The sequence below is a fragment of the Orycteropus afer genome, unplaced genomic scaffold (assembly GCF_000298275.1).
Source record: "Orycteropus afer afer isolate SDZICR_OR568_19922 unplaced genomic scaffold, OryAfe1.0 scaffold00495, whole genome shotgun sequence".
NCBI lineage: Eukaryota > Metazoa > Chordata > Mammalia > Tubulidentata > Orycteropodidae > Orycteropus > Orycteropus afer.
In genome coordinates this window covers 1,328,949-1,346,161 of record NW_006922082.1, presented here as the reverse complement: position 1 = coordinate 1,346,161, position 17,213 = coordinate 1,328,949, and the positions used below count along the sequence as shown (strand labels likewise).

Here is a 17,213-nt window from a genome sequence, read left to right as displayed (position 1 = left end):
AAGTCCAAATTCAGTGTACCAGCTTTACGGGAAGGCTTTTTCTCTCAGCTCTGGGGGAAGGTCTTAACTCTCTTCAGCTTCTGTGGGTCAGAGTCCCTTGGAGATCTGCATGTGTCTTGGTATCAGTCTTCCTCTGGGTCTAGGAGGTTCCCAGCACAGGGACCCTGGGTGCAAAAGATGCATTCTGCTCTCAGCTTTTCTTTCTTGGTGATTAAAAACCCCAAACCAAACTCATTGCTGTTGAATCGGATCCGAGTCATAGTGACCCCTCCTTGGGTTTCCAAGGCAGTATCACTACAGAAATAGATTGCCCAATCTTCCTTCCAAGGAGTGGCTGGTGGGTTTGAACCACCAGCCTTCTGGTTAGCAATCAAGTGCCTTAGGCACTACACCATCAGAGCTCCCTTCTCAGTGATAGTAGGTCCGTTTCTCTCTGCTTGCTTCTCTCTCCTTTTATCTCTCATAAAAAATGGTGCAGGCCATGTCTTACATTAGATCAGGGCTGTGACCTGATTAAAGGTGTTGCATCCCAGCCTAATCTCATTACAACTGATTGATCACATCAGATCACATCATTATATAATAGCCAGATTACATCATTACATAACTGCCAAACTACTGAGAATCATGGTTCAGCCAAGTTAACACGTACTTTGAGGGAACGCAGTTCAATCTGTGACAGTATGTATACCAAGATCTGCAAGGCTGAGGTATAAAATTTACAACTTTCTATGATGAGGCCATTACTTAGGTCTTTATGAATCCATACAAATATGATGAATTTTGTATCCAGCCTTTTTTTTTTTTTTTTTTTCTGCTTTTTTTTTTTTTTTTTTTGGTAAGGAGGAGAGACTTTATTCAAAAGGATTGTTGCAAAGAGGAAGGGGAATCATTGTTAATAGGGGGAGGGGAACTATTACAATAAGAAGAATACTTTGACCACAGCATTTGTAGGCATCACCCTAACCTACTTTTTAATTTCTTTCAGGGCTTTTATTGAATAGTAAAGCTTTGCCAACCCCATTTTTACATGTTTATTGTAGAAGATACTGAAAGCATATAGAAGAGAATCCATAGCCACTGTTAATATAAGATTAATAAGGTGATCCAACGGAATGTGGAAATTATTGAACAATATCAGTGATATCACACGCAAGTAAATTTTGCTGAAAATAATTAGAAAATGGTTGCAGCAGTATACTGACAGAGAAACTTCCAGAAATTCAAGCTGGATTCAGAAGAGGATGTGGAACAAGGAATATCATTGCGATGTCAGATGGATCTTGGCTCAAAGCAAAGACTACCGGGGGGCGGGGGGGTAGTTTACCTGTGTTTTATTGATTTTGCAAAAGCATTTGACTGTGTAGATCATAACGAATTATGCATAATATTACAAAGACTGGGAATTCCAGAACACTTCATTGTAATTATGAGGAACCTGTACATAGATAGACCAAGAGGTTGTTGTTTGAACAGAACAAGGGGGTATTACTGCCTGGTTTAAAATCAGGAAGGGTGTGTGTCAGGGTTGTATCTTTTCACCATACTTATTTAATCTGTATGCTGAGCAAATAATCTGAGAAGCTGGATTATATGAAGAAGACTGGCATCAGGATTAAAGGAAAACTCATTATCAGCCTGCACTATGCAGATGACACAGCCTTGCTTGCTGAAAGTGATGACTTGAAGCACTTACTGATATAGATCAAAGACTATAGCCTTTAGTATGAATTATATACCTCGATATAAAATGAAAATCCTCATAACTTGACCAATAAATGGAGAAAAGATTGACGTTGTCAGGGATTTCATTTTATTTGGATCCACAGTCAACACCCATGGAAACAGCAGTCAAGAAATCAGACGTCGTATTGTACTGGGCAAATCCGATGCAAAAGACCTCTTTAAAGTGTTAAGATACAAAGATGTCACTTTGAAGACTAACCCAAGCCATGATGTTTTTAATAGCCTCATATGCATGTGAAGACTGGACGATGAATAAGGAAGACCAAAGAATAGTTGATACCTTTGAATTACGGTGCTGGCAAAGAATAATGAAAATAATCACAGACTGCCAGAAGAATGAATAAATCTATCCTGGAAGAAGTGCGGCCCAAATGCTCATGTGTTCAGAAGAGAGCATTCCCTGGAGAAAAAAATACTATGCTTGGTAAAGTAGACGGTCAGTGAAAAAGAGGAAGACAGACCCTCAACTAGATGGATTGACACAGAGGCTGCAACTGTGGACTCAAGCATAGCAAGGATTGTGAAGATGGTGCATGACCAGACAGTTTCATTCTTTTGTACATGGAGTTGCTGTGAATCAGAGCTGACTCATTGGCACTTTACAACAGCTATTAATATATCCATTCAGATGTATTATGTTTTGGGTTTTTTGTTTTATTTTTTGGTTACTTTACATATGAGCATTATCCCACATAATGAAATAATTTTTAAAAGTAAGTCTTAAATTGGCAGGCTTTGATCAACTCAGTATATATTTAACTGTTTTAGTTGCCAGCATAAAAAATAACAAGGAGACAGGTAGGAATGTAAATTGATTTAGCGACTTTGGAAAATTGCTAAACTACTAAAGTTGCTATGTCTATACCCTATGACCTAGTAATTGTGCTTCCAGGTATTCAGCAGAAATGCATATATATGTCCACCAAAAGACATACAGAATGTTCATAGCAACATTATTTGTTATAGCCCTGCAAAAAGGACACAGAGGGCCTTCCTCTGACCTTCTCCAACTTCACAAGGGGGAGAGAAAATCACCATCAATACCAGCAGCCCATGACTGATTCCTATGAAGCTGAACTCAGACATGCCACTACCCTCTAACCATTTTTTTTTTTTTTTTAAAAACCAATTCTGACACCAGCTGTCCCACCCACAGTATTCTCAATTTCTCTTCTGGGTTTGATAATTTGTTGCAGTGGCCACACAGAATTCACAGACAATGCTCATAATTAACGAGGTTTATCAGGAAAGTAAGAGGTTACAACTCAAGTTCTAGAAGCTCAGGACACAATTCTTCCTTCTGGACAGCTTCCTCTCTGCCATACCTGCAGGCATGCTTTTCTTTGGTCCTTGGCCTCTCGGCCTGACCTCTGCCTTGCTCAAGCAGATGTTATAAAGCTATATGTGCACTCTGCCAGTATGTGCACCGCACTCTGCCAATAAGCCTCCTGGCCAAAGGCACTCAACTTTCTCGCTCCATGGGCCAGCAAGCCCGCAGCTCTGCCTCATGTGGTCTCTTGGTTCTGCTGCCTTTGCTGCTGCCATCTTTCTGCTATCATCTCAGCACAGGGATCTCAGTTCCAAGGACATGTTCTACTCCGGGCCCTTCTCTGCCCGGGGTAGTGAGATCCCCCTTTCTGCCTCTGGAAGGGGTCATTTTAAGCCTAATGGAATGACAAAACTGACCAATCCCTACATTAGGGATCCAGACACCTTATTTCCATGGTCCCACCCCCACAAAGGTGCCATGTACTTTATTTATATTATTAACAAACTATCCAGTCCCCTTGGGTGGACCACAAGCACCTCACATTTGCGTGGTTCCACCCAGTCATCTGGTGGGAGTCACAAAGACCATGGAGCCTTACCAAGTAATTCACTACACCACAGGCCCAAAACTGGAAAGTGCTCAAATGTCCATCAGCAACAGAATGGTAAGTTTTAACATAGTCGTACAATGGCAATATATTGCAGCAAAGAGAATAAGCAAAGTAGAGCGAATGCAGCAAGATAGGTGCCTTAGCAAATGTTGAGCAAAAGAGTACAGACCCAAGATTATGTCCTTTATTTTTCCAACAAGACAGAGTCCACTTTGATTCCATTTATATAAAAGTTTAAAAACATTATCAATTGGAAGGGGGTGCATACACAATTTTGTTCCCCAAGGAACATTTGGCAATGTTTGCAGACATTTTTGGGTGTCAGTATTGGGGGTGGAGCACTACTGGCATTTAGTTAGTAGAGGTCATACAATTCACAGGACAGTCCCTATACCAAAAATTGCCCAAAATGTCAATAGTGTCATTATGCCCTGTATTAAACTAATCTATGATGTTAGAAATCAGGATGGTGGTTTCCCTTAGGTAGTAAAGTCATAATGGTGACTCAGGATGGAAATTCATGGAGCTGTGCACTTTCATTTATATACTGTTTATATGTATTTTGTGCTTCAGTGAAAAGTGTAACAGAAAATCAGATTTCACACACAAATCCAGATTGAAGACTTCTTTTGAAAAAGAGCTGGTAACATTCCCACAGCTGGAGCTGATAAGCAGTACTCACCTTTGAACACTCACCTGTGTTCTCCACAGGGCTTAGAGCTGTTCTTTCCAGTTCAGTCATGAGTGATGAAGCGAAACCAGAATGGACCCAAATTTGTAAAATGGGTGTACCAGCATGATAACTAGAATGGGAAGTTACAAGTTGACACTCTGCTAGAAACTTAATCTCCCTCTTAGAAAACAAGACCAGTGTGCATGTTGCATAACAACCATATCTCTTGAACAGCAGAGTCAGAAAGAGTAGATCCCCACTCAAAGATGGCAGCCCACTACGCTGCTTTGAATGTGTGTTGCTCTCCACAGTCCTGGCAGTAATCCAGGCTCCCGTATCAGGCTCCTGAAAGGGCTCACTATGCCTCTTCCGAGTTTCCCATTGCAGGTCTTTGACATACAATTTTTCCTGTTCTGGTTATTGTTCCGGTATACTCACATTTTGCAAATTTGGGTCTGTTCTGATTTTGCTTCATTGGCCACGACTGAACTGGTTTGAAGCCCTTCTCCATTTGCTTCAATTACTTGTGTCATTTCACTGGCCTCTAAACTTTAAAAAAAAAAAAAAAAAAAAAGATTTATTTAAATATAATTCATATACCATAAATACACTCATTGAAAGTGTACAGTTAAATATTGTTAATATATTCACAAGGTTGTATAACCATCAGCACAACAAATTTTAGAGCATTTTTCTCTTTCCCTAAAAGAAACCCTGTACCAATTAGCAGTCACTCCTATTCCCTACCCCAGGCCTAAACAACCCCTGATTTACCTTCCATCTCTATATAGTTGTAGACATTTGAATTTTGTGATCTGTGTTCTAAAAGAAGACTTGTAATGGCTGTACAGTGTTCCATTGAGAGGTTATACTATAAATTATTTTAAAGGCTTCTTTTTTGGGGTATTTATTTAAGTTACTAGATGTGGAATTCCTAATCAAAGGACATAAACATTTTATAATGTCTTGATAAATATTGCCAAGAGGCCTTCCAGAAAGGTTGGAGCAGATGACACCATCAGTCGATTGTTGTATATTTTGAAAATGTTCCACTATGAACCTAGTCATACTGGAAATGCTATACATTTGTTCATATTTTGTCCTAAACATGTTCATTTTCCTTGACAGTGCATTGTTCAGAACAGTTATTTAACCTAATCTCAGGCTGTTTTGCAACAGTGTACGGATAACTGTCCTTTTTTGCATTAAAACATCACCACTTATGCCACATAGTGAATGAATGTATTATCCTAGGTTCCCCCATCTTTCTCCAGCTGGTTCCTGAAGGTTCTTACATGCAAATAGAATGGCTTTTTGCCAGCACTAATTGACACTTAAACCCACAGTGGAATATTTTCTTTTCTTGTTGGTCAACAGAGCCAAGATTTCAAAATACTTTCCCTCCATTAGGTTTTATAATTTGATTCACTACAAATTGTATTTTTTGTGTCACAAATATTGACCACAGCCAGGAGCTCTTTTGAAAACAAGTTGTTTTCATGTTTGTAATACATAGATTACTGTTTGCTAGTTAGCTGCCATAATGGCTTTTGCTTAGAAATTGCCACTAGCTAGTTATTAAAACATCTATCATCGCTCATGTGGAATCAACTTCCACTTAATACATTCCAGTTAAACAAAACTTCATTGTAAACCCTTTAATTGATTCTTTATCTGCATACAAACCAGTCTCATTCAGGGGTGTGAGTCATTAATGGGATTCTTAATGGATTGCTCAGATGATCAATATGCCCAAATAGTCAATACTTCCTCTGTAATCATGGTGAGTCAACCTTAATTTTTTTTTTTTTAGTGTACAGCAACCAGAGATTTTCTGGGATGACTGTTTGGGAAATGGCTTTTTAAAAATTTGGTATCTTGTTATTGTTTAATTTCACTGCTGCACTACTTTCCTGTTCCTTAGAGTTTTGAATGCCATATAATATGTCAGTGGTTTTGTGAATGTGACTCCACCTGAGGTAATTTTCATCAAATGTTAGAACTGGAAACCAAAACCAAACCAAACTCACTGCTGTCAAGTCGAATCTGACTCACGGAAGTAGGTTGCCCAGTCTTTCTTCTGAGGAGTGGCTGGTGGGTTTGAACTGCCAGCCTTCTGGTTAGCAGTCAAATGCCTTAGGCACTACACTACCAGCACTCCCTAGAACTGGAAGGGACCTTAGAAATCATCTAATCTGATAGTCTCCATTTATTTCACAGATGAAAAAATAGAAATAACTTACTGTGGAAGCTCCTGGATCACATCAGAATATAGAGTCGTCTCTAGTGCTTGTTCTATAATTTCTACATTCTGTGGGATCACCTTTCTTTGGAATGGGCACAAATATGGATCTCTTCCAGTCAGTTGGCCAGGTAGCTGTCCTCCAAATCTCTTGGCATAACTGAGTGAGTGCCTCCAATGGGGCATCTGTTTGTTGAAATATCTCAATCGGTATGCCATCAATTCCCGGAGCCTTGTTCTTCGCCAGTTCTTTCATTGCAGCTTTGACTTCTTTTTTTCATACAGATTTTTTTCATACAGATGGGCAAAAGGATAGGAATAAATAGTTTGCAAAGAATAAAAACATAGAAATTGACTTACTTTTGAAATACTGTTCTGTATTTAGTAAAGTAACATAACAGACAGTGCTGACAAGTTTGAGGTGAAATTGTTGTAATCATTCATTGGCAATGGCATTGGAAAGTGTAATGGCAGTACCAAGCAAGAACCGTAGAGATTTACATTTCCTGTGGCCTAGTAATCTTATTTCCTAGAATATACCTATAGATTAAATCAACCAAAGCAAAAAGGATCCATTCACAAAGATATTAAGCATAAAAGTACCTATAAATCAGTTGGAGCTTTCCTAAGGCAAAAAGCATTCAGCTGTTTGTCTTTCCCCCTCTTGTCCCCACCAGCTTGTCACATGCTCCCATATGCTTTTCCATTCATAGATGGGTTACAGAAATGTTTTTCTATTTTTTCTTGAGAACAGATAACAAATTAATTGCACACTGTCACCCCCTACTCTATAACCAAAGTCTGTTTGCAGAAGCAGGAAGGTCAGAGAGGACTGTGTCCTGAATTTTAGGCTCTTGATACCAAACCAAACCTAACCCATTGCTGTTGAGTTTATTCCGACTCATAGCGACCCTGTAGAACAGATTAGAACTGCCCTGTAGGGTTTTCTAGGTTGTAAATCTTTATGGAAATAGACTGCCACATCTTTCTCCCTCAGAGCAGCTGATGGGTTCTAACTGCTGAGTTTTTGGTTAGCAGCTGAGCATTTATTCATCCACTGCGCCATAAGGGCTCCTTTTTTGGCTCTTTCAGAGAATAAAGATGGTTTGGAAAGAGGGAAATGTTAGTGGAGCAAGGAAAAGCCCCACGGTGAGGCCAGGCCACACTTGGCAATATTACATTCTGCTTAGAAATGTTAATTCCAGAACCCACCACTCTATTCATTCTACTTTTCCTCTTGAAATGATTTTATATACACATGCACTGACTGAGCTTTTTGACATCTTACAGTATTCTCTTAATAGTTTACAGTGTGTGTCTGGGGTGGGAAGGTGAGTCTCCTAGAGAACAGGTGAGTATTTTGAAAATGTTTCCCATGTCCCAACCATCATCCAGAGATCATTTAACATTCCACTAAGAGGAAGAGTGGGCACTTGGAAGGAGCAGAATGAGATTTGGAAATGGAAGAGTATCCAAGAAAAACCTATAGATTCATCTCTAGATCAGAACAATGGTGATGCTGCCATTCATTTTAGGAAGTCCTGGTTCTATTTTTAGAAAGAAAATCGCCCATCATCCGTTTCATGCAATGCTGGAGTTAACTAAACACATCATTTATACAAAAAGAAATATGAATAGTAAACACACACAAGACAATTTCTTTTCACTAATCAGCATTAGTCCATTTTGTACTTAAAAATATTTACTTGTATGAACAAAGACTGGAAGGAAATACTAGAAAACAAAACATTTTCTAAGGAGCTGTGATTGTGTTTTCTGTTTCTTTTAAGTTATATTTTTTTCACAATAAAATAATATTAAGAGGAAGAAAACAAAATAATTCATGTATATCCAGTAAAGACCTGAGTACCCTGTTCTCCCTAGAACGTTGTGGGCAAGAGCACCAACTGTAGAATTCTAGAGACTGTTCAGGGTGTGGGCATAGGGTGCTGTGGCTCCTAGGAATGCCCATGGGAAACCAGTACACAACTCATAATTCTGGGTGTGTTAAAATGGCTGCTTCATAACATACATCAGCTGTATGTTATGGATTTTCAGTTCAATATGAGACGCTGAACTGTTGAGAAGTTCTTACATCGCAGTAATTATTAAAAAGATACCCATTTGTTCTGTGATAGAGATGAAAATATATGAGTTTCCTAAGAAAATTAACAGTTATATTTTCATGATTTTTGCTTATTGGGAGAAATAGTATTTCCGGCTTTGGAGGAAATGGTTTAGATGTGGTAGTTTGGGGAAAAATCTGAGCCTGCAGGGAACTTGTGGATGTGAACCACGGAGTTCTGTGTTGTAAACTTGGCTTACTTCATTAAAGATTGCACACTACTGCTGCTTTTGTGGTTTTGTAACTGTTGTATTCAGTGAGAGAAGTGGTGAGCTTAATTGGAGATCAGGGCTGGCAATGGGAGTTGACTAAGTCATATGATAAGATCTTTGTAGGTCAGAGTCTGTATATGTAACTCATGACACCTGCGTGTTATATAGATGCCTGCAAGTCTTTTTTCTTGCTTCCTTATTGACCTTTTGGAAATTGTTCAGTTTCAATCTTGGTTTCCTTAGGACACTTGAATAAAGTTACTATGAACACATATGACTTAGAATCTGTTTTAAATTAATTAATAACAAACCAACATAGTTGGGACAGTACAGGTAAATCTTGTCTGTAGCTATTCAAAATTAGCAGAACTTGATAATGAGCAATAATTCATCCCAGAATTTTTGTTGTTGTTATCACAGTAAAAATCCAGGTGTTTTCTTTCTGTGATTTTTTGTGAGCAGTTAAATCTGTAAATCACCTCCTGTGGAGATGGTGTCTTGGTGACTGAGAGCCAGCTGTTGGGTGTTTTAGCTCAGCAGCTCTCTGCTGGTTGGCTGCTCAAACCCCAGTGAGATGTATTGGCTGCTTTACAGACTAGAGCAGGAGGGAAACATGCAGGGTGAAGGTTTTCACAAGGCCTTTAGTGACCCGGTGTAAATTCGCTGGGATTCTTCCTCGTTGGCTTTTTCCTATAGGTGCCAGATTCGTCTGCTTCGCATCTTCCCATCAGGAGCTCTGGTAGCGTAGTGCCTAAGGCACTTGATTGCTAACCAGAAAGCTGGCGGTTCAAACCCACCAGTCACTCCTCAGAAGGAAGGTTGGGCAATCTACTTCCGTAGTGATACTGCCTCGAAAACCCAAGGGGGAGGGGTCGCTATGAGTCGGAGCCGACTCGATGGCACATAACAACAACATCTTCCCATCATATTTTCTTAGACTACAATGACTTAAGGATCTTTGGGTCACTGTTATGTAGTTTCTCGGACTGCATGTATTAGGAGAAAACAGTGGTGTTCAGACCCAAGCCTGTTTCCATCTCATCCTAATTTATTCCTGTAATACATAGAAAACTTTGTTTCTTCCTGAAAATAGCATTTTAGTGATTCATTGTTTTCTGTGGGAAGAAGCTTATGGCCTGTTCGTTTTTTTTTTTTTTTCTCTTCCAGAGGGAATCTGGAAAAGTTGCAAGCAAAACATCAGTTCTCTAAGAAAATTTTGGGTAACAGAAATTCTGGATAACAGGTAAAATGTATTTCAACTTCTTTGGTGGTGCTAATGAATTAACTTGGATCTGCAGAAATAAACAGGGAGAGGAGGGAGAAAGAGGAGGAAGAAAGCTAAATGTACTCTGTGTCGGGGTTATATTTGGGATTTTACATACATTATCTCACTCAGATTCTGGACATAGATCTCAGATTCTTGGAATGAAACTAAACTGTTTAAATGTTGATTTAAATGAATTTACTTATTAATTGGATTTAATATCCTCACAATTCAATTAAGTAAACATTTTTTAATACCTACCATAAACAAAATACAGAAATACAGTTTTTAAATTTTGCTATGTAGTAAAAGGGTTATGGTATTTCACTATGGGCTTTTAAGCAAAACCAGAATCCTAGAATCTATGTTATGTAGCCTAGCTAGACAATGAAGGTCTTCTTAGTTCCTTTCTGTCTTTTGTTTTGATTCTTGATCATTACCAGTTATTTGCAATTTTACCATCTCCTGATCTCTTTAACACTTTGTTGCATATTCCACAATATTAGCACTTCCTAAAGACAATTACAAGATAAGCTAGCTCTTTACAGTGGAGTCCTACCCCTTGTGTTCCCAGTGGTGGACCTGCTGTGACTGGGTGGAAGAGCTCCATCTGTGCCTTGTTTTTCATAGTGAAACATTTGTTCCACTATGAGACTTGAAGTTAGATTTTAAGAATGCAGAGAAGTGGTTCCCAGAGATATCATAATAAAAAGTTAAATGGTTACAATTTTAACATTTGTTGTTTTTCCTTTGGTATTTTTCCATTTTTACCAGGGCAAACCAATTCAGTCACCATGAGTTGGAGCTTCCTGACTCGCTTGCTAGAGGAGATCCACAACCACTCCACCTTTGTGGGGAAGATCTGGCTCACTATTTTGATTGTCTTCCGGATAGTGCTTACAGCTGTAGGAGGAGAGTCTATCTATTATGACGAGCAAAGCAAATTTGTGTGCAACACAGAGCAGCCGGGCTGTGAGAATGTCTGCTATGATGCCTTTGCACCCCTCTCTCATGTGCGCTTCTGGGTGTTTCAGATCATCCTGGTGGCAACCCCCTCCGTGATGTACCTGGGCTATGCTATTCATAAGATTGCCAAAATGGAGCATGGTGAAGCAGACAAGAAGGCAGCTCGGAGCAAACCCTATGCAATGCGTTGGAAACAACACCGGGCTCTGGAAGAAACAGAAGAGGATCATGAAGAAGATCCCATGATGTACCCAGAAATGGAATTAGAAAGTGAAAAAGAAAATAAAGAGCAGAGCCAGACTAAACCCAAGCATGATGGCCGACGGCGGATTCAGGAGGATGGGCTCATGAAAATCTATGTGCTGCAGTTGCTGGCAAGGACTGTGTTTGAAGTGGGTTTTCTGATAGGGCAGTATTTTCTATATGGCTTCCAAGTCCACCCATTTTATGTGTGCAGCAGACTTCCTTGCCCACATAAGATCGACTGTTTTATTTCTAGACCTACTGAGAAGACCATCTTCCTTCTGATAATGTATGGTGTTACAGGCCTTTGCCTATTGCTTAACATTTGGGAGATGCTTCATTTAGGGTTTGGGACCATTCGAGATTCACTAAACAGTAAAAGGAGGGAATTGGAAGATCCGGGTGCTTATAATTATCCTTTCACTTGGAATACACCATCTGCTCCCCCTGGCTATAACATTGCCGTCAAACCAGATCAGATCCAGTACACTGAACTGTCCAATGCTAAGATAGCCTACAAGCAAAACAAGGCCAACATTGCCCAGGAACAGCAGTATGGCAGCCATGAGGAGAACCTCCCCGCTGACCTGGAGACTCTTCAGCGGGAAATCAGGATGGCTCAGGAACGCTTGGATCTAGCAATCCAGGCCTACACTCACCAAAACAACCCCCATGACCCCCGGGAAAAAAAAGCCAAAGTAGGGTCCAAAACTGGGTCCAACAAAAGCAGTGCCAGTAGCAAATCAGGGGATGTGAAGACCTCCGTCTGGATTTAATCCTGGCTGGGCTTAAATGTGTGCTTTTCATAGTTATGGTAAGCAGCGGCTCACTGAATAATGACTTCCATTGAGTAAACATTTGGCTCTGGTTATCTTCAGGGATGCTGTTGGCTCATGATCCAAGCTCAGGGGACTCTGAAGGCGGGACTGGGAAGGAGGGTGTGGAGGGAAACACAGTGTTCCTGGGCACATGTTCTCAGCAATAATACAGTGGCAGAACTTTACATTTGTGTCTTCCAGATCTGGAAAAGAAGGTATATTTAAATCATTCTTGTTGAACAGTTTTTGTATGTACAGTATTATGGTACATTTTTAGTATGAGAACTTTTTTTTTTTTTTGTATTTGTACATTGGACTGCTGTAGTTCTACTTTTATATTAAAGGAAAAAAAAAATCCTTACAGGTAAGCTTATTAGGCTAGTGTTATTACTTTGTTCAGCAAATTCTCCTCTGGGTTTTAATAGATTCTACCCTTCATAAAAGTGCCTCTTATGTGGCAGGAAAGGTTTCAAATATGTAAGAAGACTGAGCAGGAAGAACCAGCTTTTAGTCTTGGAAAGAAAGCCAACAGTAGAATGAGGTTGAGGTTGAGGTTCTCTTTGACTTGAGGAATCTTTGACTCTTGTTCCTGTGCCCAGCAGTATATGCAGTCTTTGGAAACCTATTTATATTTTCAAAGAGAGAAATGATTCACTGCAGGACTCCTTTAAATGTTAAGCATTGCCAATATATGCTTTGATGATGAAGTGTATAGAATTTGTTACTTCAAGAAACTAATACACAAAGGTGCTCCCAGCCCCCCATTCTGATAGCAGAGTGAAGAACAACCTTGCTAGAGGTGATAATGATGCTTTCTCTATCAGAAACCAAAGCCATGCCTGGAAGTGAGCCCTGATAGGATGCTTAGGGATAGTTGTGGACCCATTTGATTTGCCTTAAGTCTCTTATCCAGAAACCTGTCTATGATGGATATTTTCTTTTTATATGTTATATTAGAAATACAAAAATTCTCTTGAAGGCTAAGAATACTCAAAGCTGTTTGTACTGCAAATGGCAGAAGGCCTAAATCCATATACCTTATTTTTTTTTTTTATAGTTTACTGTGGAATTTACTGTGCCAATGTCAGTTCTGCCTGGAAAGCCAATCTGATCTGGGATCCTGCCTATAAATACAATTAAAAGCATATCTATTTGTCAGTGACAAACATTAATGTTCACATGACAGTCATAGTTAGCAGTATTTAATTACCGTTTCCAACCTCACAGTCTGTTGGAAAGCTTTGCTCTTCAGTCATGCTCACGTTGTTTGTCTTATAACATGTGAGCTTTCGAGTAAAAGCTTGGTAAGAGTTCAGAAGGAGACTTCATGCCACCAGGGAGCGTTTCGTTTTGAGTGTTTCACTCTTAGCAGAAAGCTATTGCAAACCACCTCTCTCTTTGAAATTCTAAAACTAATTTTTTTATGTGTATGTCTTAATTAAAAAGTGTCAGTTCTCCATTATTCAGGAGAATCCTAGAATAGGATCTTTGGTGCAGTCTTCATTTTTCTTTTCTTTTTTGCTTTGATTTGTTTTTGCTTTTCCATTGCACCCCCCCCCCCAAAAAAAAGGTAGAATTCTTTTCTAGTCATTTATTTACCTTTATTATTGCTATAATTATTTACTCTTTAAGTTTTAGCTTATAGAGAGTCTCCTCAGGATCTGTAAACATCTTAAGCAAAATTAAACTCAGGTGGAACTTAGGAGATGATGTGTGACATGCATAGCTTGATAGATCCCTTCAAACCAAATAAAGACATTCACGTAACTATTCCAAGAAAACAGACAAGATTTTAAACACCTAAGCCTAGCTAAGCTAAAGAACTACCAGTGAACTCCTGTGTCTCTAAAGCTTCAAGGAGATTTCTTAATTGAAGGACAGAAAATGCACATACACTTATGTCCCTCTGTTCAGAGCCTGAAGGAGAGCAAGAGTGGCTTGGCAGCGGAAAGCTTGGGCGTTTGAGAGTGATGAGGAGAGGGAAGGACTCAAGCAGAAATGCCAGGAAGAACAGGCAAAGACAGTAGGCGCCAGAAGCATCCACTTAGTTTCTCCACACTGTGCCCCAGGTGTTTTATGGTAGTGTCTTCTGATGAGACTTTTATCTTTTGTGTCTGGAAAATTCTTCAGCTTCTTAAAGAGAAATAGTCTAAGTTCCCTCCCTGCATGAACACGGACACTTTTTTTTTTTTGGTAACACGTTTTTATTCTCTTGCTAAAGTTTTAATTTTGACATGGATCTCCCAACTCTTACTGCCTCCTTCTTTCTTTTCTTTCAGCCTTTAAAACACATGTGTTTGCAAAGCCATTTTCCTCTACTGACATGTTGTGGATCTATCTACATTAGAAAATAGCTCTGTCAGTGTCTAGTGTGAACATTAAACATTGACCTTGTAAAAATACTGTTCTAGTTATGCTGAAACTTTCTGGTATCCATACAAAATGTCTGTCAGCAGGTTTGTGTTGTTTTCTCCCCACTCCCTGCATCAGAATATTTAACGTTGTTTTCAATTGCCACATAAAACATGTTCCATCATACGGCATTTACTTCTCCTCTAAAGATAAGCTAAGTGCTTATTCCTTCACATGCTGGAATCAAGATACAATCAACAACATGTGTGTGTTCCTTACCATGCTGTTGGATTTATTCTAATGCACTGTGTCCTTTGCTCTTCTCTATTAAAATTTATTATTCAGAAGAGATTTGTAAAAGGAACAGATGTTTTTTCTCCAAATTTGAGCGGCAAATTAGATACTCCTAATATGAACATTTATTTTGTGGCTTTATCTTTGCTTGTGACTTAGTTTTGCCTATTTCTTTACTTGTTCATTTTAAAAAGTCAGTTTTTCTGAGCATTTTCCTTGCATAATGACTTTAGAATTACTTGCTTTACATAGAAATAAACTTTACCATCAGAAAGTGGTTCTCACACTTGAGGAGTCATCCCACAGTTTTTAGAGCGGCATTGGATTTAAAGGGAAGAGTCGGCATTAGATCCCTGAACCCTCATTTTCTGTGGTGTGAAATTGGGCAGATCACTTTATCTTTCTAAGGTTCAGGAGCCACTTACCTCTTAAAAATGTTAGGAAGTAGTTAGGGCCTCTGGTAAAAGACGAGAGAGACCTAGTAGTAGTATTGGTCCTTTGTCTAAGCCTGGAGCTTCAAAAAGTTAGGGGAAAGAACTGTGTGATGGTAGTAAGATGCCCTTCAGTGCTTTGTCACTGGTGTTAGTGATTGTTTAAAATACATACTGTAATGGGCTTACACCAAGAATGGACTTAAATGTTATTCCTATTAGTCACGCCTATGATTTACCTATTAAGCTTCTGAATGCTTATGCTTGATGCTTCTTGTCTCATTTAAGAGACAAACTACTTCGGAAAGTGGCATCTATAGTTTATGAGAAATTTTCAGCCTACCAGTTTTCAGGATAAGGCAAGGATGTTATACTTGAATTTACTTCAAGAAATGCCTTTTTGTAAATGAAAGGGCTTTCCTTACTGGGAAGAAAAGTACCTGAAATCAAAAGAGACACAGGTGGTGTTCATTTTGATTGGAAAGTTCCAGGTATTAGATTAAATAGGCATTTAAAAGTTAAACCTATCTAAAGCCATTTTATTTTTGGAGATTAGGAATTTGTAGATGAAACCTGTTTCTTCTAAGATCCTGAAGACAGACCTATGTGCAGTCTTACATCTTTTTAGAATCATGTAATCCTCGTAAAGAGTCTTACCACCTGAAAATGGACAACTGAACCTGCACAGTACAGAATTTGGAAAGAAAATTTCAATTCACCTGTATACCATAAACCTTTCATAATTTACAGTCACCATCAAATGTCAGAATCATTAGGTTGAATCACATACTTGTCACTTATTCTGGCCAGGCATCATGGAGAGGTGTTTTTTTTTTTTTTTTTTTTCCTCATTTGCTGTTGTCCCTAGTGTAGTTGTTGTGTTGTTTTTAGTACTGATGTCAAGTGGTTTGAGTTCACACACATTCCCCAAGAATAATAATATTTTTTTAAGAAGCAATTCATAGTATTCAGGAGCCCAAATAAAACAAAATTCTACTCTAGTGCAAAACCTCTACAGAAATAAAAGCAGGAGTGCTGCATTTTAGGGTTTGGTGGTTTTTTTGTTGAACCAGACAAAGATATTTGGCTCTGTGCTTCCAGGACAAAATGTTTTCTGTATTGTATTCTCAATTGTGTTTTTATAAATCTCTTACAGAAGTCTCTACCTCAGGCACTAAGTGTTAGATATGGTTAACATATTAAGACTGAAAAAGTTAGGACTTCCAACTTTTTAAGATAATTTAAATGTAAAGACATTAACTTTTTAATTCAGTCATCTAATGTCATGTGTTTAGAGTTTGGATGTTGAACAGCTAAGGAATCACTTATTCTAGTGCCAAAGATCACTTGTTGTTGATTTTGTTCTGTATAATTAATGTAAAACTTTATGATGGAGAGACAGACTCTGTGCTCAGGGCCTTGTCTCTAGGGAGATTCTGTCAGTTCCAAATGTTTTGTCAGTTCCAAATACAGTTTAGAAGATTCATTTGTGGTCTGTGCATCTTTTCCCAAAACTTGAAACCCATGGAAAAGCCAGTTGCCAGGAAATGGCATGTTGAGGATTTTCACCCCATTGTTTCTGTAAAATTGAGCTTAATGATTTACACAAAGAACCTGACACCAGAATCTGTTCACATATATTCACCTGTAAGGTGATCTCAGTGGGAATGAACAAGCAGAAAAACGTCCAGATAGAGATTTGGGCTCATGAAATGCTGTTTGTCATAGCTGGGTTAGAGCTCTCTGGGACTCCTGTGGCCAAATGGGCCAGCCTGTTTGTGGCATCATAACCTGGCAGGTAGAGGTGACCTTGTGTGGGAGGCTGGGGAGGCTGAGGCCGAGACAAGGAAACTGGAAACATACCCTGTCTCTGGCTCCCTTTGGTTCTTGAGCGCTTTTTTTCTCGGTGAGGAATGCCTTCTGAGTAGGTCTGTCAGCGGATGGCTGATCTACCTTCTGAGAAGGGG

General features: G+C 39.1%; 1 protein-coding gene across 1 annotated transcript; it reads left to right on the top strand.

The window, feature by feature from the left end:
• Nucleotides 1-10,936: 10,936 nt before the first annotated feature.
• On the top strand, nucleotides 10,937-12,127 carry GJC1 (gap junction protein gamma 1). Its single transcript, XM_007955242.1, has one exon. It carries the CDS (start codon nucleotides 10,937-10,939, stop codon nucleotides 12,125-12,127), a length of 1,191 nt encoding a protein of 396 aa, XP_007953433.1.
• Nucleotides 12,128-17,213: the final 5,086 nt, after the last annotated feature.